Source organism: Apiospora phragmitis (genome assembly GCF_038363925.1).
Source record: "Apiospora phragmitis strain CBS 135458 chromosome Unknown utg000001l:1.0-2902119.0:1.0-2906034.0, whole genome shotgun sequence".
Classification (NCBI taxonomy): Eukaryota; Fungi; Ascomycota; class Sordariomycetes; order Amphisphaeriales; family Apiosporaceae; genus Apiospora; species Apiospora phragmitis.
In genome coordinates, this window is record NW_027117399.1 from 2219447 (window position 1) to 2241374 (window position 21928).

Below are 21928 nucleotides of genomic sequence, written 5' to 3' on the forward strand. Positions count from 1 at the left end.
TAAAGTATATAGCTTTATATCTAACTGTGAAATAATATATTCCGGATTATACGGGACGAGTCCTATCTTTTAAAAGCCTCTTCGTATATTCGAAACAGTGAAAGTCGCTTAGAACGTTTTTAAAAACGCTAGTAAGAAGTCCTCCTTTAAAATATAAGTAATATACGCTCGTATAAAATATTTAATTTCTTTTTTATATATTTTTTTTAATATATAAAAATAATTAATATTAAAAGGTTAAAATTTATATAACGAATAAGAAAGTATATAAAATATAATAATTAAGTTCTTTTTATAATAAAACTTAAAAACTATTAAATAATAACTTTCGTAGCCGTTTAAAATTAAAAAATAATAATAATTTTTTATATAAAACTTAATATATTAATTAAAATATTAAATTTAATTCTCGCCTTTTTTATTCGTAATTTAATTATTTTTAATAATTATAATTACTTAATTCTTTAATAATAAATTATTTTTATATTAAAAAAAAGGTACGTTTTTTTAATAAAAATAATATATAAAAAAATAATATAATTATATAATTTAACGCTTTAAATAATTATAACTTATTTTTAAATTTTTTATTATATTATTTTAAATTTTCCGCGTTAATCGGAAGTGGTTATAATTATTTCGAACGAGATTTAATTTATAAAAAAGCCGGTCTTATTAAAGTTATAAATATCTTCTTTTTAAATCTCGTATTTATAAATTATATTCCGTACGAGGGTAAACTACGCGTAATACGCGTCGAGATTTTTATAAAGAACTTTTTAATAATCGATTCTTCGGTTAAAACGCGTCCGGAGGTCTAGTTATTATTATACGAAATTAAAGGCCTAGTTAACGCCGACGCGTCCCGCGTCGCGTAAATTAAGTAATCGATTCGCTATATCTTTTATATTACTTAGCCGGGGAAAAAACGATCGCGTATTTAAATTAATAATATATCGAATAATCGCATCTTTTTTAAAATTTAAAAGCTTTTAAAAATTCGTAAATATTTCGCGTCGTATAAGTTAACTATTTCGTTTACGTTATAAAGTTTTTAATAAGACGTAATAAATTAATACAGCCTTTCGTACGTGTTACGATCGGCGGGTTAGTCCCCCGCGGGGTAGCACTTAAGGCGTAGAATTAAACAGAAATGACCCGAAGAGTCATTTCCGAAGCTTTTGCTTTGTGGCGCAGTGGTTAGTCCACACGCACTGTAATAGTACGCTTAAAGTTAAGTCTTTTTAAAGCGTTTAAAGCGCTAGAATTATATTACTCTCTTTTTAAAGTTATAATATTTTCGGACGTAAAAGAATATAAAAAAAGGTTAAGGCTATAAAGAAATTTATAAAAGTGGGATATTCGCTTATATAAGATATTCGCTTATGAGATACGTTACGTACTTTAATACTTTTAAGGACGTTTTCCGGCTTATTTATCCCTTAAGAATTAAAAACTTTAAATAATTTAATTAAAGCTTAGTTTTAAACCGAATATATTTAAAACTATATCGTATAATATTAAAATAACTTTCCGACGTTTATTTTAATTAGTTTTAATTAAATTATAAAGGTTATAACGTAAATTATATATTAAGTTATTCTTTTAAAAAATAAGAACGCGACACTTTAAAAAATAAATAAGATATTTAGCCGGCGCCGGCGTACGAAAAAGAAACGGCTATAAAATAAAGGATTATTTCATATATAAGCTAGAAAAGACCTATAGTTTTAAAAGGATATTAATAAATAGTTATAAAACGAATCGCGTCGGAAGAGTAATTATACGAGGACGTTTAAGATACGCTTATAACGTTATAAAATCTATAGAGAGCCCGGGTATAATACGCGTACTTATTAAAATAATATAAAAACCTTTAAAAATAATAATTATTAATATATTTAATTAATTTTAAGCGTTATAATCGAGTTAATTTATAACTTATAAGGCTTAATAATAATAAATGCGTAGCTCGCTTATATACGCAGCTCGCTTATAAGGTACGTTACGCTATAAAATAAAAGCTTCGGAAATAACTAAACGGTTATTTTTATTTAATTCTACGCCTTAAGTGCTACCCGCGGGGGACTAACCCGCCGATCGTAATAGTTTTATTAAAAGGTGGTAAAAATAATAATAAAAGTCTTTTTTTATTAAATAAAATAATTAAGTTTAAATATAAATATATCTTTTATAGAATTATTAATTAAAGGTTTAAGTAATAACTTATAAAAATAAAGATAATTAAAATATAATAAACGTTATTTTAATTTTAAAAAAACTTAATAAAATATATTTAAGTTTATATTAATAATACGGAAGAATATTTAAATTTATAATATAAAAACCTGTTATTAATATAATAAATAATAATAAAAATAATTAAATAAAGGTATTTATATAAAGTATATAAAAAACGTTTATTATTATATATTTAATCTCTTTTTTATTAATTTCTTTTAATAGCATTTAATATATAATAAATTTTAAACGACTTATATTTTTTTAAAAATACTTTTATATTTAAAATATTTATTTTAAAATAATTAATATAAAATAAACGTTATTTAAATAAATATTTAATTATATATAAAAAAGTAAATAAAAGCTTTAATATTACGCTTTTTATTAATTAAATAATAATAAATATTTTACTTATAAGTTATATAAGATTATTAATAAAATTAAAAATTAATTTTATATATTTAATAATATATAAATTATAAAATTATTAATAGTTTTAATATTACTATTATACTACTTTAGTATTTTATTATTTTATTATTTTATTATTTTATTATTTTATTATTTTATTATTTTATTATTTTATTATTTTATTATTTTATTATTTTATTATTTTATTATTTTATTATTTTATTATTTTATTATTTTATTATTTTATTATTTTATTATTTTATTATTTTATTATTTTATTATTTTATTATTTTATTATTTTATTTTTTTATTATTTTATTATTTTATTATTTTATTATTTTATTATTTTATTATTTTATTATTTTATTATTTTATTATTTTATTATTTTATTATTTTATTATTTTATTATTTTATTATTTTATTATTTTATTATTTTATTATTTTACCCGATACGTATACGATCCGTAAACTATACGTACCCGCTCCGTGGTCGTGTCGTATACGCTCCGTGGGTGTGCACGTACGAAAAAAGGTGGAATGCGCACGTACAAAAGTGGTTTTGAGACACTGTATCCTATGTTCAGCAGCGCATGCCCGCCACCACGACCAGACTTAAAGTATTTGCTATTGGAATATGGATGATGTTCAGCTTTCAGTAACATTGGATGGGCTTTGCTTCCAGTTGATACTCGAAGAATGATGAGAAGCATGAACTGCTTGATGCTTAATAATCTAGTGATTCATAATGTACCTTGCCACTCTGACTCATTCTGTACGTGCAGTATTCAGTATTTTCCTTGTACGTTTCGGAGCCAAGATTCCACGAGCAAGTTCTGTTGCAGCACACATAAGCCGTACTTGTAGACAGCCTGAGAGCCCACCAACCTAGCGGTTACTTTAGGCTTGTATTGTACCTACCGTAGGCCCTTTGAACCTCCATCACCCCACATTTCCCACTTCACATCGAGGCCTCTCTCGACCAAGGAAGAATCCAGATCGGATCCTTAGCTGGTTTTCTCGCTTTCCCATTACCACTTGACATATCTTGAGCCACTCGAGTGTCGCCCAACCCTATTCTTTCCACCCAACGGTTGGCTTCATAGCTTGGATTCGGATTTGGTTCTCACATTATCAACCAGCCCTTACTCAAGATGGCGCCCAAAAAGGCAAAGAAGGGCAAGGCCGCCGACGACTGGGAGGAGGAGCTCGGCGAGTCCATCGCCCCCGCCAACGGTGATGCCGCGCCCGCGGCCGACGCCGTCGCCGCCGCCGCCGCAGGAGAAGAGGACGACGAAGCCCCCGCAACCGGCCTGATGGCCATGATGCGCAAGAACCGCGAGAAGCGGAAGAAGAAGGGCCTGTCCGAAGACTTCGTCGACCCTGACGCCAACAAGGCCTCCGAGCCTGTCGAGGATCTGACCGCCAAGGCCGCTACCGAGACCACCGCCGACGACGAGTTCGCCCTGCCCGACAAGAAGGCCAAGGGTGGCAAACAGCAGCCCGCCAAGGCAGCCGCCCCTGCCGGCGATGATGTGGGCGAGGATGGTCGCATGCTCACAAAGGCCGAGAAGGAGAAGCTGAAGAAGGAGCGAGAGAAGCAGCGAAAGAAGGAACAGGTAAGAAGCTCAACATGCCCCTGCATGCTGGACGCTCTATAGCTCTATAACATATATTGTGACACACAGGCTGCATTGAAGAAGAAGACTACTCCCGCCCCCAAGGCCGAGGCCGCGAAGCCTGCCGTGGAGGAGAAGAAAGCTGCCCCCGAGCCGGAGGCCGCTGCTCCCGCCGCCGGTAAGAAGGGCAAGAAGCTCCCGCCGCACCTGGCTGCCCTCCAGAAGCAGCAGGAGGACCTGAAGAGGCAACGTGAGGAGGCCGAGAGGCTGGCCGCCGAAGAGAAGCGCCGCATCCAGGAGGAGGAGCAACGAGACGCTGAGGAAGAGAAGCGACGGGAAGAGGAGAGGGTCCGCAAGAAGCAGAAGGAGAAGGAGAGGATCGAGCAGCTCAAGAAGGAGGGCAAGTTTATGACCAAGGCACAGAAGGAGGAGAAGGCCCGCAATGAGCGCAAGCTGCAGCAAATGCTGGCTGCCGGAATCAAGGTTGGCCCGCAAGACGCCGAGGCTGCCGAGAAGAAGAAGAAGACCGCGGCCGACAACCGGAAGCGTGGCAAGAAGGTATGCCCAACTCGAAACTGATGCCACAAGGTTTTATCTAGTCGCTCCGCTGACACTCTCACGCAGGTTGACGAGGAAAAGGCCCTGGCCGAAGCTGCCGAGCGTGCTCGCAAACAAGCTGAAGCCGCAGCTAAGGAAGCCGAGGAGAAGGCCGCCAAGGAGAAGGCGGAAGCCGAGGCCGCCGCCAAAGCTGCTGCTGCAAAGGCCGACAGCGACTTGGAGGACGACTGGGAGGCAGCAGCCGCTTCCGACGAGGACGTCAAAGACAGCTGGGATGCCGACTCCGACGAAGAGGGCAAGAAGGATCAGACCAAAAAGGAACTCCCGTCACGGCCGAAGCCAGAGAATTCCGAATCCGAATCCGAGTCAGAGTCCGAATCTGAGTCCGAGGACGAGGAGCAGTCTGCTAGACAAGCAGCCGAGGCCCAAAGAAAGAAGGAAGCTGCCGACAGGCGAGAAAAGGCTCACCAGGCCGCCATGGCCGCTCGTTCGGCAGACAACCTCCGATCCCCTATTTGCTGTATTCTGGGACACGTCGATACTGGTAAGACGAAGCTGCTGGACAAAATCCGACAGACCAACGTCCAGGAAGGCGAAGCCGGTGGTATCACTCAGCAGATTGGTGCTACTTACTTCCCCGTCGATGCCATCAAGCAAAAGACAGCAGTCGTCAACCGCGACGGATCCTTCGAGTTCAAAGTCCCCGGTCTGCTCATCATCGATACCCCTGGTCATGAGTCTTTCTCCAACCTCCGATCCCGTGGTTCCTCGCTCTGTAACATTGCCATCCTGGTCGTCGATATCATGCACGGTCTCGAGCCTCAGACTCTCGAGTCCATGAAGCTGCTGCGTGACCGCAAGACGCCCTTCGTCGTGGCACTGAACAAGATCGATCGTCTGTACGGCTGGAAGAAGGTCGACAACAACGGCTTCCAAGAGAGTTTGGCGCTCCAGAACAAGGGCGTGCAGAACGAGTTCAAGAACCGTCTGGAACAGACCAAAGTCGCCTTCGCCGAGCAGGGTTTCAACTCGGAGCTCTACTACGAGAACAAGTCCATGGCGAAGTTCGTTTCTCTGATTCCCACTTCGGCACACACCGGAGAGGGTATCCCTGATATGCTGAAGCTCATCCTCCAGCTTACCCAGGAGAGAATGGTGGGCTCTTTGATGTACCTGTCCGAGGTTCAGGCCACGGTCCTCGAAGTCAAGGCCATTGAAGGTTTCGGTATGACGATCGATGTTATTCTCTCTAACGGTATTCTCCGCGAGAGTGACAGGATAGTTGTCTGTGGCACAGAAGGGGCTATCATAACCAACATCCGAGCCCTTCTGACACCGGCGCCTCTCAAGGAACTGCGTGTCAAGTCGGCATACGTGCACAACAAGGAGGTCAAGGCTGCCATGGGTGTCAAGATCAGTGCACCTGGCCTCGAAGGAGCCATCGCCGGTTCGCGACTGCTGGTCGTCGGCCCCGATGACGACGAGGATGACTTGGCCGATGAGGTCGAGGGAGATCTCAACAAGCTCTTCAGCCGAGTCGAGAAGTCTGGACGCGGTGTCACGGTGCAAGCGTCGACGCTGGGTTCTCTCGAAGCGTTACTCGATTTCTTGAAGGACTGCAAGATCCCCGTGGCCAATGTCGGCATCGGTCCCGTGTACAAGCGAGATGTGATGCAGTGCGGTACCATGTTGGAGAAGTCGCCTGACTACGCCGTCATGCTCTGCTTCGATGTCAAGGTCGATAAAGAAGCCATGGCCTATGCCGAGGAACAGGGCATCAAGGTCTTCACGGCCGATATTATCTACCATCTGTTCGACAACTTCACCAAGCACATGGACGAGCAGCTTGCGAAGAAGAAGGAAGAGTCCAAGATGCTTGCCGTCTTCCCTTGCGTACTCAAGCCCGTCGCTGTTTTCAACAAGACCAACCCCATTGTCGTCGGTGTTGACGTAATCGAGGGAAGTCTTCGAGTCAACACCCCTATTGCCGCCGTCAAGTCCAACTCTGCCGGAGTGAAGGAAGTCATTGGCATGGGCAGAGTGTAAGTGACCCGCCACCAACCAGGTGTAACTGCAAGTACTGACATTACATGATTTAGGACGAGTATCGAAAGAGAACACAAGCAGATCCCCGTGTGTAAGAAGGGTCAGCCCTCGGTGGCCGTCAAGATCGAAATGGGCAGCTCCCAGCCTACCTATGGTCGCCAGCTGGAGGAGGACGACACGCTCTACAGTATGATATCTCGTGCCAGTATCGATACACTTAAGGAGTTCTACCGCAAGGACATGACGAACGACGACTGGCAGCTGATCATCAAGCTGAAGCCTTTCTTCGACATTTAAAAGTAGTTAGCATCTCTCGGGAATACTTCGCCCTAAAAGATTTGCGGTTTGCTCGACTGGGTAAGTAGTAGATTGGCTTCGAGAAGTGAGCCGGTTGAGGATGGATCAAAATTTGAGGAACGTGTACTGTACGAAACACGGTTTTAGAGAGCATGACGGAATGACGAAAAAGCTGCATCGTACCTTGTATTCTTCCATCTCTCCTCTTCATGGCCCCGAGGTCCCGGTACGAATCCAGGGGGGTTCGTTTCCCCAAAAGAGATTTGCCGTTTCCTTTTCTAGGCGTTTCGGCTCAACCATATGATTGTTAGGTTTAGAACACGTCCATCTTTGTTCTATTTCCGCATGCTTTCTGTTTTATATGCTGTCTGCATGTGACCATGTGCTTCATGTTGGAGTTAGCCGAATCGTTGGTTGTGTGTCTCACGATATAGTGAAGGCGTACAGCGGTTTCCACACTTAGCTCCGCCTATCCATCGATAAGAGATTTGACTCAATTCGCAATTACCAAAAGGCCTAACTTGCCATCACAGTGATGGATAGAATTAAGTCAAAAAAAGAGCAAAATGTTGCATGTCACATACGAAATGTGAGAAAGAAAATGGCAAAAGATGTGGAGAGGCTGGGAATCGAACCCAGAACCTTTTCCATGCCGTCTACTTCATCGTATTGGAAGAGTAGCGCATGCTAAGGAAACGTCATACCACTAGACCACATCCCCTGAACTTATTGAGGATAGATTCTTTATAGCAGTATATACACATTCTACAAATTGTCCAAATTCCGATCTTGTTATTATTACACATTGGCAATTGGTATACGATACTCTATAGTTTACATTCAGCACCTTGTCGCTTATGGTGTGTCTAGGCAATATATCCAATTACACTCCGAGTGCGTTATCATTCCGTCCGGTCCCGATAAGACCAGGAAGTGATTACTTGCCGAAGTTGCTTCCCCAAGTAACAAGAGTCAGCTTATAAAGCCAATTGTCACTTTGTATACAGCTGTGTTCATGAATTCGTATTAATGATTTTCAGCAGTATGGCATGAGTAGATAGGGGAGTACGTATAAAAAAAGATAGCCGGGAAGAAGAAATGGAAAGAGGACAACTCCAGACCCCGAGCTCTCTTCACGTCAATGCCTTCATTTCATCTGCTCCGAAGTTTTCGGCGAACCATTTCTCCACCCGCGAGACCATGTCCTTCCAGTCATCCCTCCGTCTCTCAGTGATCTCGATCTCGGCCTCTACTTTCGCTCTCGTCGCCGCGGCCGCCAGCGTCTCCTCCAGGGGCAGGTCGGCCGCCCACCGCCTCAAGACCTCCAGATCCCGCTCGACCGACGCCAGCCTCTCCCGTTTATTCCGGACACTCTCCTCGCCCTTCTCGCGCGTCGCGCGCGGGCTGAAGAACTTCTCGTCCGACGCGGTCACGCGGTCCGCGCCGCACAGGCGTTCGGCGTCGGCGCGGGCGGCGTCCATGGCGCGCCGGAGCAACGTGGCTCTCCTGGTTTAGGGCAAGAGCGAATTGAGATCGGCGTCGCATCGTCTCTTTTTTTGAGGGGGCTCCCCTCTTCTTCGTTTGCGTCTGTTTGTTGCTCCGCTTCCTCTTCCTTCTTCTCCTGATTCCACTGGATGTCCCCCCGGAGCGTCTCATATTCCAGCAGCGGCAGATCCGCCTTCCTCCGCCACTGGCCGCCCAGGAAGTCCCTCTCGTACCGCCCCTCAGTCTCCCTCAGCCGGCGGGCCGCCTGCTCTCGCCCCCTCTCGCCCGGAACAGCTCCCAGCGCGCCGCCCACGCCTCGTCGGGCGTCGTTTCGGCCAAGGAGACGCTTGCCTTGTGCTGCTCTATGTCCCGGTCGAAGCCGTCGAGTATATACTTATCCGACTCCGCCTGGCGAAAGGGCTCATTGGGGTTGGGCTTGGCGCGCGCCGCGGCGTGGCGGCGCTCCAGGGCCACCTCGAACGCGTCGCCGTCGAAGGCGGGGCCGGGCCAGCCGTGCTGCTGGTACAGCGCGGACAGTGAGACGTCGTGCTCGTCGTCGTCAGCGTCTAGCCAGGCGCTGTAGTGGCCGGCGCCGAGAAAGGGGGTTTTGTGATCGCGGTACCAGCGGCTGATGTCGTGGAGGACGGCGGCGGCGGACCGGGATTCGTAGCCGGCAATCAGGCCGTCTTCTTCTATCTCTCCGTCGTCGTCTTCCTCGTCGTCGTCGTCGCTGTCTTCTTCCATTCCCGAGACACCACTATCGTTGTCGTCATTGTCATTGTCTTCGTCGTCTTCTTCTTGTTCGTCATTTGACTCATCTTCGTTTGCAATCTCATCACGTGCAACACACGCCTCGTCGTCTGCGTTCTCTCCCTCGTCGTCATGTCTGGCGTTGATGTTGGGATCTGCACAGTAACCGCCCCCCTGGTCTACGATGCAGATCTTATCTGTCCTCGTGTCGTAGATGATGACACTCTGGCGATTGCCGCAACGAGACAACGACGTGTACCAGGGCCGCATGTACGGACCGTTTTCGGCCCTGTAGTCTTCGCCCTCGGGGCTGTTGTACAGCGGATCCTGCCCCCGCTCGACGTCGTCCTTGACCAGGAAGTCGGCGAACTCGCCGCTCTGGAACAAGCCCTTGTCCAGGTTGCGCGGATGGACGTAGGGCAGGATGCTGTAGAGGTATATGACGGCGGGGGCCAGGCCGTGCCACTCGTATAGGGGCATGAGCCCGCTGACGTCGTGGGGCCCGGCCTGAACGTCGCCAGGCTCGAGGAAGCGCATCTCGACAAGGGTTTGGTAGATGACAAGCAGGAGGTTGGCCACCCTGTGTAGCCGGGCCTTCTGCTTAGGGGGGATCTCGAGAGCCTCCATGGTGCTTGCTTCGGATTTACGTTTCTGTCTAACTGAAAGAACTTGCAGGCCGGATTAATCCGTCACTGGGAGAGTAGAATCTTTTATATAGCAAGCTAAGTCCGCTTCCCAAGTGAGAAGCTGCCTAAATTGTCACGAACCTACATTGGCACTTGCGGCACAGCTCTGCCCCCTTACGTATGAGTAGGTTAAATTGTCGTGGGATTATTACTGTCGTGCCATATGCCTTTCTGCCTGGGGGAAAGTCCACCCAACCCCTGAAAGTACGACGCTACTGCCTAGAATATGATGCTAAAATCTAGCTTAGCAATATGACAAATCATAATTCCCACATTGAAACAGATTTGTACTCGTCTAGGAGTAAAGGAAAGATGCAATAATTCTATCACAGGTAACGGATTGTTGGTGTAAGTCGAGACCTCTTATGACTGATAAACCCCACGTTGACGTGGTGGCCGATAAGCTCCAATGCCCCACTAAATTCTCAGAATTGTAGCTTTCGCCGTTACACCCCTCGATTGATTCACCTTGAGTCACTCTCCTTAAACCATCAGTCCTTCCTTGTTTCTCTCTTTCTTTAGTCTGGCGAACCACATTCAGCAGAAATGGACATTGACGACGACACCCCTCCTGTCGAGGTCGAGCCCACCGGCGCCGCCATCGCCGACACAGCCGGCAAGAGCACGAGCAACAACGATGCCACCACCACAAAAGAAGAGGAGCCGCCCTTCGACCCCAACGACCCGGACCCCGTCGTGGCCTCGTACAACGTCTACCTGAACCCGCCGCCCGAGTCGACGCGCAAGCTGCTGATCCTGCAGCACCCCAACAAGCAAGGGCCGCTGCGCGAGGCCTACCCTCGCTGCACGAGGTGCGCGTCAAGCCCGTCCAGGGCATGATCGAGGTCGACGTCGCGCTCGACTACTCGGCCGCCAGCTACGACAAGGACAAGGGAATGCGCTGGGGCCAGACCCTGGCGCGCTCCATGGGCGCCAAGAGCGGCGGCAGCCACGGCCTGGCCGGCGGTTTTGGGGTGGGCGTGCCCGCCCCGCGCGGCGGCCGCCGGCGCGAGGAGGACCGCGAGATCTACGACTGGGGCGAGGCGGTGCGGCGCGACCAGGTGCTGCGCACGCAGACCCTCGGCGGCATGATTACGGACGGCGATGGGCGGAATGCCAAGAACGACTGTCGGTGGTTGGTGGGCGTCTTCAAGGGAGGTGAGTAGCAAGACTCATACACACAGACTATATACATACGGACCTACGGGAAGGGAAGGACTGGTGTGGAAACCCCGTGAGCAATTGACTAACCTTGGCAAAAAACCAACAATTAGACAACCTCCACCTCACCCCAGCCACGTCCGAGATCCAGCTCCGCCCCCAGCTGCACCACCTCGACGCCGACACGGAGCAGAAGCAGCTACAGCAGGCGCGCGAGCGCGCTGGCGCCGCTAAGGAGGCCGCCTCCCACCCCAGCGCTGCCGCGCAGGCGCCCAAGGCCATCCAGATGACCATCAAGAACACGAGCGGCGAGGAGACGAGCACCGAGACCATGACGGACCGCCTGCGCAACGTCCAGATGGAGGGCTGGCAAAAACTGAAATACGTCGGCGAGGAGGAGGACGCCGCCTGGGAGCTCTACAACCGGACGCTGCACTACGCTCCGGCGCTCGAGATGGAGGAGGAAGACGATACAAAGGCTGCTGCTGCTGCTGCTCACAGCAAGGATACCAAGGGCAAGGGCAAGGGCAAGGCGACCGAGAGCGCGGCCATAGAGGCGGCGCAGCAGAAGCTCAAGCTAGGCGTGAAATGGGGCGAAGACGACTTCCTGCACGCCGTGGCCGGCAAGGACCGCGCCGGGGTACTCGAGGGCTACGGCTCCACCATGCTGCCGGGCATCAAGGCCGAGGAGGAGGCCCTCGTCCTCAAGAAGGAAGAAGAAGACGCCGAGCCGTCTACTGCTGCTGGCGTGCGAAGGGCGCCTGCTGCTCGAGGAGCCACGGCTTCGGCTTCAGCAGCAGCTGGTTCGTCAGTAGCTGCTAGGGGAAGGGGCAAGGCTTCGACGGCGGCATCGGTGACGACGGCTGCTAAAAGGGGTGCGAAGAAGTGATAGGTTTCCCTCGGCAATCCGGGCAATCCGCCCCCCGAAACTAGACGATTGACGAGACGGTTATGCATTGGCCTGGCGTTTGTTTTTTCTTTCTTGTAGCATTCTACAGGCATTCTCTTCATGGAGGCAAAACAAAAGAAAGGTAGGTATTCAACCTTTGAGGGAGGGTTCCTTGAGCGATTATTTCGCTGTCAATATATTCATGTTTATCGCAATGTCCTCTCACTATGATGTCCTAGAAAGAAGTGATATAATAACGGGACTCTAATCTAACAAGATGTAACTGAACGACTTTTCTGCATCCCGGTCGACTCCCCCCTACTTTAAGTTAGGTGGGAGAATTGACCCAAAGCAGTGAGATTTTGCTTGGCCGAAGACTCGACTGTATGGTATATATACAGCTAGTCTCGGTCCAAACTGTGCCTGCGACAATAGGTGTGGCACGAATGACTTATCTCTCGGTTCCAACTTGTGAGGAACGATGCTATCAATATTTCGCTAGATCTCCGAGGAAATCAGGGCGATTATCTCGCTGGCGAATCGCCTGCGGCATGCCGCCATAAACCCAGGCGTAGCAGCGCAGGGGCCGACGCACGCATCACTATTGCGATGCAACATAGCCAACTCATTAGATGTAAGCTTCCCTTTGTCCAACTCGAGTGGATAGTCCATAGATGCTGTGGCGATCAAGTATGCCACGCTTTGTTTACTTCAGAAGTTCGACATCGAGACCAATGGATCGCATAAACAAGTTGACGTTGTCGAGTCGTTGCTTGGCCATCTCCGACGGCAACGTCTTGGATAATGCCACCGTGTCCATGACACGGTCCTTGACGGCAATAACTAGGCGTTGCTGTTCATCGGGGCTGGCACCAATACCAATAGCGGCGAGGAACTGCCATACGTAGACGTCTTCTCCCGAGGTGACGGTTCCAGGGAAGATGTGAGGAAGAGTCGGCTCCAAGTGGTTGAAGAAGTTGTTGAACTCTACGACCCTAAAGTATTATTAGCCATTGCGTTCGTGGACCACACTGTGTATTCGATTCGGTACTTACCACTGATGCCAAGATTGCTCGTTAGCCAGACCATTCTCCTTGATGATCTCGGCACGGCTCAGGATCATGGTCAATACGGAGATACCAATTCGGGTTCTTGCGATGGTGTTGATGTTGATCTGCTGCGTGATAATGCCCAATATGCCAGTAACGATATGGAGTTCGGTATCATTCAGCAGGTTGAACAGGGCTGGCATCACCGCCATCGAGAAGGTTTCGATGCTCTCGCGCATAGCGGCCGACATATTGATAGGCTCACCGGTCTGAACCTGCGCACCCTGGACAACATCGAGCTGGTCCAGGTGGACAACGATCATAGTCAAGATGGTAGTGCGTTGCGTGTGGTTAAGTTGACGGAAGACCCGCGGGATGGCCTTCTTACCCTTAGGGTACGACAAGAACGTGATGAAGGGGTGCATAACGTTGCCACCAACCGGGTCGTGAACCTTGAGAGCATCCCAGAGATGCTTGTTCAGCTTCTCGGCAGTCTCTTCCCACTCGATTTGCGCCTGATCTTTCTCGCCATTCGAAGGCGGCGGTATAGTACGCTCGTGGTCCTCCATCTTCATCAGGGTCGAGTAGACTTCCTCAATGGCCCGGAGCGTCACTTTACGATCGCCAATGTTGGACTCATTAGGGCGATGGGCGCTACCTGGTCGGTGAGCATCATTGCCGCTGTCAGTGCGCTTGATGTTCAGCAAAGGCTTGGGCGTCTTGGCGTTGCTGAAGGAGATCTTGCCAAGACTGCCTTCGATGACAAGTTGCTTATTCTTGGGCTTATTCTTAGCAGCCTCGACGGCGCGCTGCACCTGCTGCTCCATTCGCTGCATGTGATTCTCAGGGCCACGGCCGCGTCTCATATTGCCATGACGGTTGCCAGTCTGAAACAGGTAGGTTTGGGCAAAGTTATTGAGCGGCTGGTTGGGGTTGGGCCGTCCGGCTCTGAGGGAGCTGTGGACTTGGTAATAGAAATCCTCAGCCAGAGACGCATCGGTGCCGTACTCGCCAGGGTCGCCCGTAGCAGATACTAGCTGCTGCAGCTGGATTCTCGTGATGAAATTCTTGTCATGAGGGGTCATCAGACCGTTATCCTTGCTAAGGACAAATATCTTGTGATTACGCTTGGCGCGTCGTGCTTCAGCCTCAAGGAACGCAGCTTTCTCCTTGTCCGACAATCCAGATAGCTGACCAGGGTGAGTGATCACCGGCTGGCCCGCTGGCTGGGCCACAGGCTGGCCGCGACCATACGAGTTCTGCGGTCGATGAGCCTGGCTTCCCATACGCGGAGCATCTCCAGCCATGCGGGCGGGGTTCTGAAGGATCTGAGTGGGAGCCGGCATACCAGGCTGCTGCTGCTGCTGCGGTTGTTGCGGTTGCTGTGGCTGTGGGTATTGTTGATGCTGGTGAGACAAAGGACTAGGCACATTGGGTACATGCTTGGACGAAGGTCGCTGCAAAATAGTCACAGGATGGCCGTGAGGTCCACCGGCACCTTGAAGCTGTGCCTGGTGAGACTCGGCAGAGGAGGCAAAGCGACCATCGTGAGTCTGCAAGAAGGGCTGCGTAGGGATATCAGCCTGCTGCTGGAATCGGTAGTCAACGTGCTCCTGGGGGGGTACTGAGGTTGCTGTTGCTGCGCAAGAGGGGGCGGCTGGATGTAAGGGGAAGTAGCGATAGGCGTCTTGCTAGCTGCTTGGGCACGCATGGCGGCTTCGACTTCTTCCAGGCTCATGACCTTGCGGCTTGCGGGCTGCTGCTGCGGCGGCGGGGTATGGCCAGCGGCCGAAGGCGTTGCCGGTTTCTTAGGCGCGGTGCCCCAGATGGAAGCATCGATCTGGAGATCGGCGGTCGGCTCAGTGTCGCGATACTTTTCGTAGCCACTTCGAACAGGCTTTGGCTGGGTATAAGCGTTCGAGGCGTAACCCATGTAGGCCTCGTGCTGGGGAGCAACGGGGATCTTGGGCGCGGGCTGGTGACGTTGGAATCGCATTTGCTCCTCCTCGAAGGCATTTGAAACTTTGGCCGTCGCGCCGAAGAAATCAAAGTCCTTGCCTACACCCCCTTGCGAGCTACCCACGTTGCCTCCATCGCCAAAGGTGTCATCGTTGAAGGCATCATCCGTCTCGTCGAGCTGATCACCCAAGCCATCATAGGTATCTTCGTAGTTCAGCGCTTCGAGGTCGTCGTCGTACTTAGATAGATCGGCAAACGGGTCGTACGACTGGCTGAAGCCAGGTGCCGCCGGGTTATGACCAGCCATGATGGCGGCGCTCAAGAGCTAGGTCGCAACAAAGGATTGCCCCGCAGGCAATGTAGTAAGAGTAACTGAGAGATACCAAGATCTGGAGGCGAGTTTAGTATGGGGGCAACGCAGACCAAACCTATGCGGAGGAAAAAAAAAAAGATGATGCGTAAGACGTTGGCAGATTGAAGTAAGGTTCGGGGGGGGCAACCATCTGGGTTTCCCTAGACGAAAAAATGTGTGATGCGGAGAATATCGCCGGTATGGGTACGGGCAAAGGAAACTCTCAAGGTGGTCAGGCTCGAACAAATAACCCCCGTCTCGTTCTGACGAAGCTTGCAAGAAGCTGCGAAGAGTACTTGTACTACCCAGATCGTCAAGGGCCCTGATCGCCGCCGAGTGATAAATATGTGGTGATGGGAGCTTGGTTGAAGGAGGGGAGTGCGGTGCGCTGCTTGGCTGCTCAACTCAACGTGGGGCAAGTTTGCCCGGGATTGTGGACAACAGCAGTCTGGTGGGAAGGCGCACTTGCAGCTTCTCGGCGCTCGAGAGGAACAGAGAGGTGGGATTAGGCAGGACAAGAGACAGTGGCTTGTACTCACAGCTAAAATAAAGCAAGAATATACTGTATTGCCACGTTGTTAGGATGCTGGATCATGATGCGACGATATGTGAAGTCCGAATATCGACGATAATCTAACCGTCACGGTCCAAGAGCACTACTGTCTTCGGAGATAGACTTTACTACACCAGAACCAAGGAATGAGGACTTGTGGCTCAGCCAAAATCGATAATAACCTTAGCTAGCAGATTGTGTTTGGTAGTATGAGGGAAAATGAAGAGGTGTTGGTGGTCGTCAGGAACCAGGGCGCGTGCTTGATCTACGCACGGTTGATGATGATGATTGATATCCTGGGTCTGAGGCTGTCTCTGTGTCTTTCGTGCCGCCACTACACATCGGCCAGCCAACTTTGGTCAGGTCGCCCAAGCTCTCAACCTAGGTGCGGCTGGGTACCTAACCTAAGGTAACGAATGTCCTCGGCGTCATATTTATTCCACTCCGCCCGGGTCCACGGGCATGGACTCGACATGGAACGGAACGGTTTCAAGATCCACTCCAAATGTTGGCGACTCATATTCCTGCGTACATTCCGATATCCAGTTATAGACATCTGGAACATGGAGTTCGAAACACTGCCAATTTGTGTTCATCACAAAAAGAAACCAAGTCTAGTTGGCCAGACGGACAATCCGGAATGGTTTATCAATATTCGTCCATAAAATTGCTCCTCTCACTTGGATTATGCATCAAGACTACAGCAGTGAATGGGTACTCGTCAGCGAGGCTACTGATGTGTGAATGATGGATAGACACTGAGGTTGCAAGGAGGCTTCCCTCACTAGAACACCCAGGGACAAGCCACTGCTGGCTGGATCTGCCACAAAACTTAGGTGTATTGTAGAACTCTACGGGTAACTGCATTGGCCGAGCAGGATATTTCAAGTTTATCTCCGTACGTTGTTAAAATGTCAACTCGTTGGCTTTGCTCCTTGTCATACTCAGCTGCCCGCTATCAGTTATGCTTTGAAGATAAATTAGTTGGGGTGCTGGCAATCAAAACTGGTGTTTACAGACACAAGGACCAATCGCCTTGAAAACAATGCAGCGATTATCTTGACAATGGCCGCATAATGATAACGTTGCCCGTGACGCGGTGAGAATGGCTACATTCTGTACAGCATGACAGCGTTTTCATATGCAGGTATTGCCTCCTCGGGCATGAACTTCCTTTTTTCCATGAAGGAAAGATACAAAAACTGGACATTCCCAAGACACCTGGCACCCAAACACAGCCAGTACATATCACAAGAGAATACAGAGAGTTGAGAGGTATCTTTCTTATATCATGTCGTATGTTGGTATTCGCTAACGAGATCGACAACGCTTGATCGTGGAGACGGCCGTCTTACCCGTGTTGGCTGGCACCTTGGCAGGTACCATTTATCTTACTGGTCCTGGGAAAACCTCGTGTTACTACATACTCCATACTCGAGTAAAAATAAAAGAATACGACATTTTAGTAGTTGACTTCATCCAGTAAAAAGGGTATTCCCATTGCGTACTCCGTATTACCATTCTCAATGGGCCATCATGCTTGAATTGCTTTGTGTCATGTCGGTGGTAAGGTTCTTCAGCTTATCCTTTTGGTGTAGCGACACACCTGTGGTAGACTACCTGCAACGACTGTGTAAGCCAGACAGCCTGCGGCAGCCTACGGGTAAATGACCTGCAGATATCGATATGGCAATGTCAAAGACATGCAGTGCATACACATGTGCATCTTCTATCACTGCCATTTGCCTTCTCCCGAGTAAAAGCTCAGATACTTTCAAAAAAGCCAAGGCCACGTAGCAGGGTCCACGCTCCACAGCAGGGATCCGGGTACGGGCTGGCTAGAGGCCCTGCCCTGTGACTTTGATTGTTCCCAGCTGTTGCTGTTCTTCAGCGCAAGTCAACTTTTCGTTTTGGGCAATTCCAGGCTTTGTTTGCTGGAGGGTTTGTGCCCCCTTTTCCTACCTTCTTAGCAGCCCAGATGTACAATACATAGTCCAACACCCTTGCCTGTCAACTTCGACGCCAGTTTGCATAGTGGTAGGGTAGTCTGTGTCTCATCAAAACATTCAGGGGGCCGATATCCCGTTCAGGTTACACCTGCCTCGAAGCGCAGCTGAAAAGCTGGAGAATGTAGTCTGGCCGGTAAACTTGCCGTTCTGTGTGGAGTAGTGCGAGGAGAGAAAAGAAAAGTTCTGGCCCGACAGCATGTATCCTTTGGTGCTGAACAATTGAATGGATCTTGGGAGTCGAGTCTGGTTCCATTTCCTCATCCTGCTGGAATACCTGGTACTTAAAATAAAAGAATCCATCAGTTCCAGCTCGGCCCCAAAAGGTGCTACCTGCGAATGTTCAATTTGATCGCTTCCACTTCACTACACTGTAACAGAGCCAAGAGACTTTGTCGTCTGCTGTTGTGCGCTGTACTTCTCTTCTTTTTGTTCCTCTGTAGGCAGGCGGCGGCAATCGTACATACCAAGTCAACACAAATTCGAACCTTTTTGTGTCACTTGTCTTTTTTGCTTCATTTTTTTCATCTTGCACTCACTCCCTCTCTTCGCCGCGATCCCTTCGACCCTAACTTCTTCCTAAGGGTGCCTCCCCTTTGTTCCACGTCGCGCCAAGCTGCATATACTTTGACTAGGAACAATTGGGTCCCCCCAGTTGCCCCCTTATCGGCCGCCAGTCGATCGCATTGACTAGGCCCTCTATTAGACATTTGCCCTAGACACCTTCCGTACCTCAATTCTCCTCTTCAACAACTTCAGGTCATACTTTTTCTCTCTATACACCATTGTAGCGAGGATTTGGACAAAATGGCGGCTGGAAACGCACGTATCGTGCGATACGTTCTGTTTGCCTTCTTTGTACGTTTCCAGTGATCCGATCTTCCTGAATCGCGCCCCCAGTATTAACACTAACCCGCCGTCTCAAGTTTGTTGCCGTCTCTATTTCATGTCCCATTCCACATACCAAGGCGTGCCACTGAAACCAGAATCATTCGGAGCCGGACGCGGATCGACTACAAGCGGAAATGGCAAGTCGGGTGATGGTGGAATGACCGGAGCAGGCACCAAGGGCTCCGAGATCCAGAAGGAGGAGTCGTTGCTGAAGAGTGGCGCTAGCACCGGCAGTGACAGCGGCAAGTCCAGCGTTGGCTCGTCGCCAAAAGGCACCACCGGTAGCTCTGGAATTGCCGTTTCGCACCAGGACCTCTCCGAGGCCCCCATGGCCTTGAGCCCTTCGGACGCCGGCTGGGACAACCTGATGGGAACAGCACCCGGCCCTCGCATGAACGCCACTTTCGTCACCCTCGCCCGCAACAGCGACATTTGGGACATTGCCCGCTCCATCCGCCAGGTCGAGGATCGATTCAACAAACGCTACAACTACGACTGGGTTTTCCTGAACGACAAGCCTTTCGATGCCACCTTCAAGAAGGTTACCAGCTCGCTGGTCTCCGGCAAGACGCACTACGGCGAGATCCCCCAGGAGCACTGGTCTTTCCCCGATTTCATCGACCAAGACAAGGCGAAGAAGGTGCGTGAGGACATGGCGCAGCGCAAGATCATCTACGGCGACTCGGTCAGCTACCGCCACATGTGCCGCTTCGAGTCGGGCTTCTTCTTCCGCCAGCCTTTGATGATGAACTACGAGTGGTACTGGCGCGTCGAGCCCAGCATCGAGCTCTTCTGCGACGTCCACTACGACCCCTTCCGCTACATGGCCGAGAACAAGAAGAAGTACAGTTTCGTGCTTAGCTTGTACGAATACGTCGAGACGATCCCTACTCTCTGGGACAGCGTCAAGAAGTTCATCAAGAACAACCCTCAACACATTGCTGAAGGCAACTCGATGGCATTCCTCAGCGACGACGGTGGTGATACCTACAACCACTGCCATATGGTAAGTAACATAGTTCTGGGACATTAATGGACCAAGTCACTGACATCTTCATAGTGGTCCAACTTCGAGGTCGGTAACCTGAACTGGTTGCGCTCACAGGCATACATCGACTTTTTCGAGTCTTTGGAACAAGGACGGTGGCTTTTTCTACGAGCGATGGGGCGATGCTCCCGTCCACTCGATCGCCGCCGGTCTCTTGCTGAAGAAGGAGGAAATCCACTTCTTCAACGACATTGCCTATTATCACGTGCCCTTTACCCATTGCCCGACTGGCGAGAAGACACGGTTGGACCTGCGTTGCCATTGCAACCCCAAGGACAACTTTGACTGGAAAGGTTATTCCTGTAAGTACCGGCCCGCTGTGCTCTTTTGTTACAAACTTCCAGCTAACCCACGGCCAACAGGCACATCGCGATACTTTGATCTCAACGGGTTGGAGAAGCCGGAAGGCTACGAGAACCAGCAGACTAGAGATGACGTAGTTTTCTGTATAACATAGAGGTCATGCTGATTTCACTCTAATGACGAATTCAATTTTATGTGCATCAAAACGGTTCAAGGGGAAATGGACACATCAAAAGGGGTGTGTGGTAGGCGTCATAGGGTCCCATTGGAGAAAGTGGTAGCCAAGGGGTTCTTCTGTACATATCTCTTTCAGACATTGTGCCATCTCAGAAAAACAGATTTTAGTGTCCGCTTGATCTATGGTATAATATGTTACATGTGATGTACAGATGAAGCTATCTATCCATACCTCTAGTGCCTGGCAATCAAGCATATACGGCGTCTTTTGCCTGGTTCTAGTCATCTGTCTCGCTAGACTTGGGGGTTCCTTTAAACTCCCACGGAGGCCTTCTTCGGCTTCTTGGTGCCGTACTTGCTGCGACTTGTCGAACGGTTTGCAACACCACCTGAGCACTAATATTAGCAGATGTTGAAGTAAACGATATGAACCACTACCAGGGGATCCAAGTTCACCCATTGCTGATATGGGCCTCCTCCATTGCTTCCTCCCACCACAACGGATTTCGCAATGGTGGCGAGGGAAGGAGGAAACAGAAGGGAAGATCAGGGGCTAAAGCTTACCAGATCCAACGCTCCTCGCACCAGATGGTACCGCACACCGGGGCAATCCTGGGCGCGCCCGCCGCGCACCAGCACGACGCTGTGTTGCTGGATGTTGTGGCCCTCGCCGGGGATGTAGGCCGTGATCATGCGGCCGCTGCTCAGGCGCACACGGGCCGTCTTGCGCTCGCCCGAGTTGGGCTTCTTGGGCCGCTGGATGCCGACCTTGAGGCAGACGCCCTTCTGCTGCGGGCAGTGCGTCTCGGCCAGGGCCGGGGAGATGGCGTGGCGGGCTCGCTTGCCCTTTTTGTGGCAGCCCTATTATATATTGTCAAAAAATGCCTAGTTGGATTTTTGGGGCTGGGTCGCAAATTGTATGTGCGAAAGTAGTGATGGGTAGGTAGACGCACTCGAATGGCTTGCATTATCGTCGCTTGCGGCGCCGGGGGTGCTGGAGAAGGTGCGCATCGTTGTCGTCTTCGTGGGGGCCTTGGGGGCGATGCTCGGCATCATGGCTGGCCTCCGTGCCAGTGTCGGCATGAGGTATCGGAAGAGCGGCGCTGCCATGGTTGCGACAATGAGGTTCGGTTTCTTCGAGAATGGGACACCCCAAGCAGCACCTCAGATATCCGATCCTATCATCAATGGAGCGACATGGATGAATCTCAATTTGCCAGAAGCTCCAAGCCACACCTAACTGTGGCTGGTGCGGGTATCGGCGTTAAACCTCCGCTGGGTTCTGCGCTGGGCTCGCCCCCCTAACCGATTCACATGCCAAATAGGAAGGTGGGTGGGCAAATCGTCTATCCCCGCCACGCCACGGATCTCAGTCATCCCCTTGCTCTACCCCAGACTTCGGTCCGGGATTTCTAGTGGCTATCCTCGGCTGAGGTTACGCTTGGG

General features: G+C 49.3%; 7 protein-coding genes across 7 annotated transcripts; 5 read left to right on the forward strand and 2 right to left on the reverse strand.

Moving 5' to 3' along the window:
• Positions 1–3807: 3807 nt before the first annotated feature.
• PG994_000667 (uncharacterized protein) lies at positions 3808–7173 on the forward strand (the record flags this gene model as incomplete). Its single annotated transcript, XM_066852076.1, has 4 exons — positions 3808–4272; positions 4315–4830; positions 4897–6872; positions 6930–7173. The coding sequence occupies 4 exons, from the start codon at positions 3808–3810 to the stop codon at positions 7171–7173; spliced, it is 3201 nt and encodes a 1066-aa protein (XP_066722708.1).
• An 857-nt stretch (positions 7174–8030) lies between these two features.
• On the forward strand, positions 8031–9198 carry PG994_000668 (uncharacterized protein; the record flags this gene model as incomplete). The annotated part of the gene is made up of 3 exons (XM_066852077.1): positions 8031–8033; positions 8259–8766; positions 8822–9198. 3 exons carry the CDS (start codon positions 8031–8033, stop codon positions 9196–9198), a joined length of 888 nt encoding a protein of 295 aa, XP_066722709.1.
• Positions 9199–9540: 342 nt separating this feature from the next.
• On the forward strand, positions 9541–9996 carry PG994_000669 (uncharacterized protein; the record flags this gene model as incomplete). Its single annotated transcript, XM_066852078.1, has 2 exons — positions 9541–9822; positions 9883–9996. The coding sequence occupies 2 exons, from the start codon at positions 9541–9543 to the stop codon at positions 9994–9996; spliced, it is 396 nt and encodes a 131-aa protein (XP_066722710.1).
• Positions 9997–10640: 644 nt separating this feature from the next.
• On the forward strand, positions 10641–12144 carry PG994_000670 (uncharacterized protein; the record flags this gene model as incomplete). Its single annotated transcript, XM_066852079.1, has 3 exons — positions 10641–10886; positions 10907–11252; positions 11369–12144. The coding sequence occupies 3 exons, from the start codon at positions 10641–10643 to the stop codon at positions 12142–12144; spliced, it is 1368 nt and encodes a 455-aa protein (XP_066722711.1).
• Positions 12145–12850: 706 nt separating this feature from the next.
• On the reverse strand, positions 12851–15459 carry PG994_000671 (topoisomerase II-associated protein PAT1; the record flags this gene model as incomplete). The annotated part of the gene is made up of 3 exons (XM_066852080.1): positions 12851–13139; positions 13200–14832; positions 14901–15459. 3 exons carry the CDS (start codon positions 15457–15459, stop codon positions 12851–12853), a joined length of 2481 nt encoding a protein of 826 aa, XP_066722712.1.
• Positions 15460–19111: 3652 nt separating this feature from the next.
• PG994_000672 (Glycolipid 2-alpha-mannosyltransferase 1) lies at positions 19112–20459 on the forward strand (the record flags this gene model as incomplete). The annotated part of the gene is made up of 2 exons (XM_066852081.1): positions 19112–19960; positions 20115–20459. 2 exons carry the CDS (start codon positions 19112–19114, stop codon positions 20457–20459), a joined length of 1194 nt encoding a protein of 397 aa, XP_066722713.1.
• A 335-nt stretch (positions 20460–20794) lies between these two features.
• PG994_000673 (mitochondrial 37S ribosomal protein uS12m) lies at positions 20795–21592 on the reverse strand (the record flags this gene model as incomplete). The annotated part of the gene is made up of 3 exons (XM_066852082.1): positions 20795–20878; positions 21047–21343; positions 21449–21592. 3 exons carry the CDS (start codon positions 21590–21592, stop codon positions 20795–20797), a joined length of 525 nt encoding a protein of 174 aa, XP_066722714.1.
• Between the last annotated feature and the right edge of the window lie 336 nt (positions 21593–21928).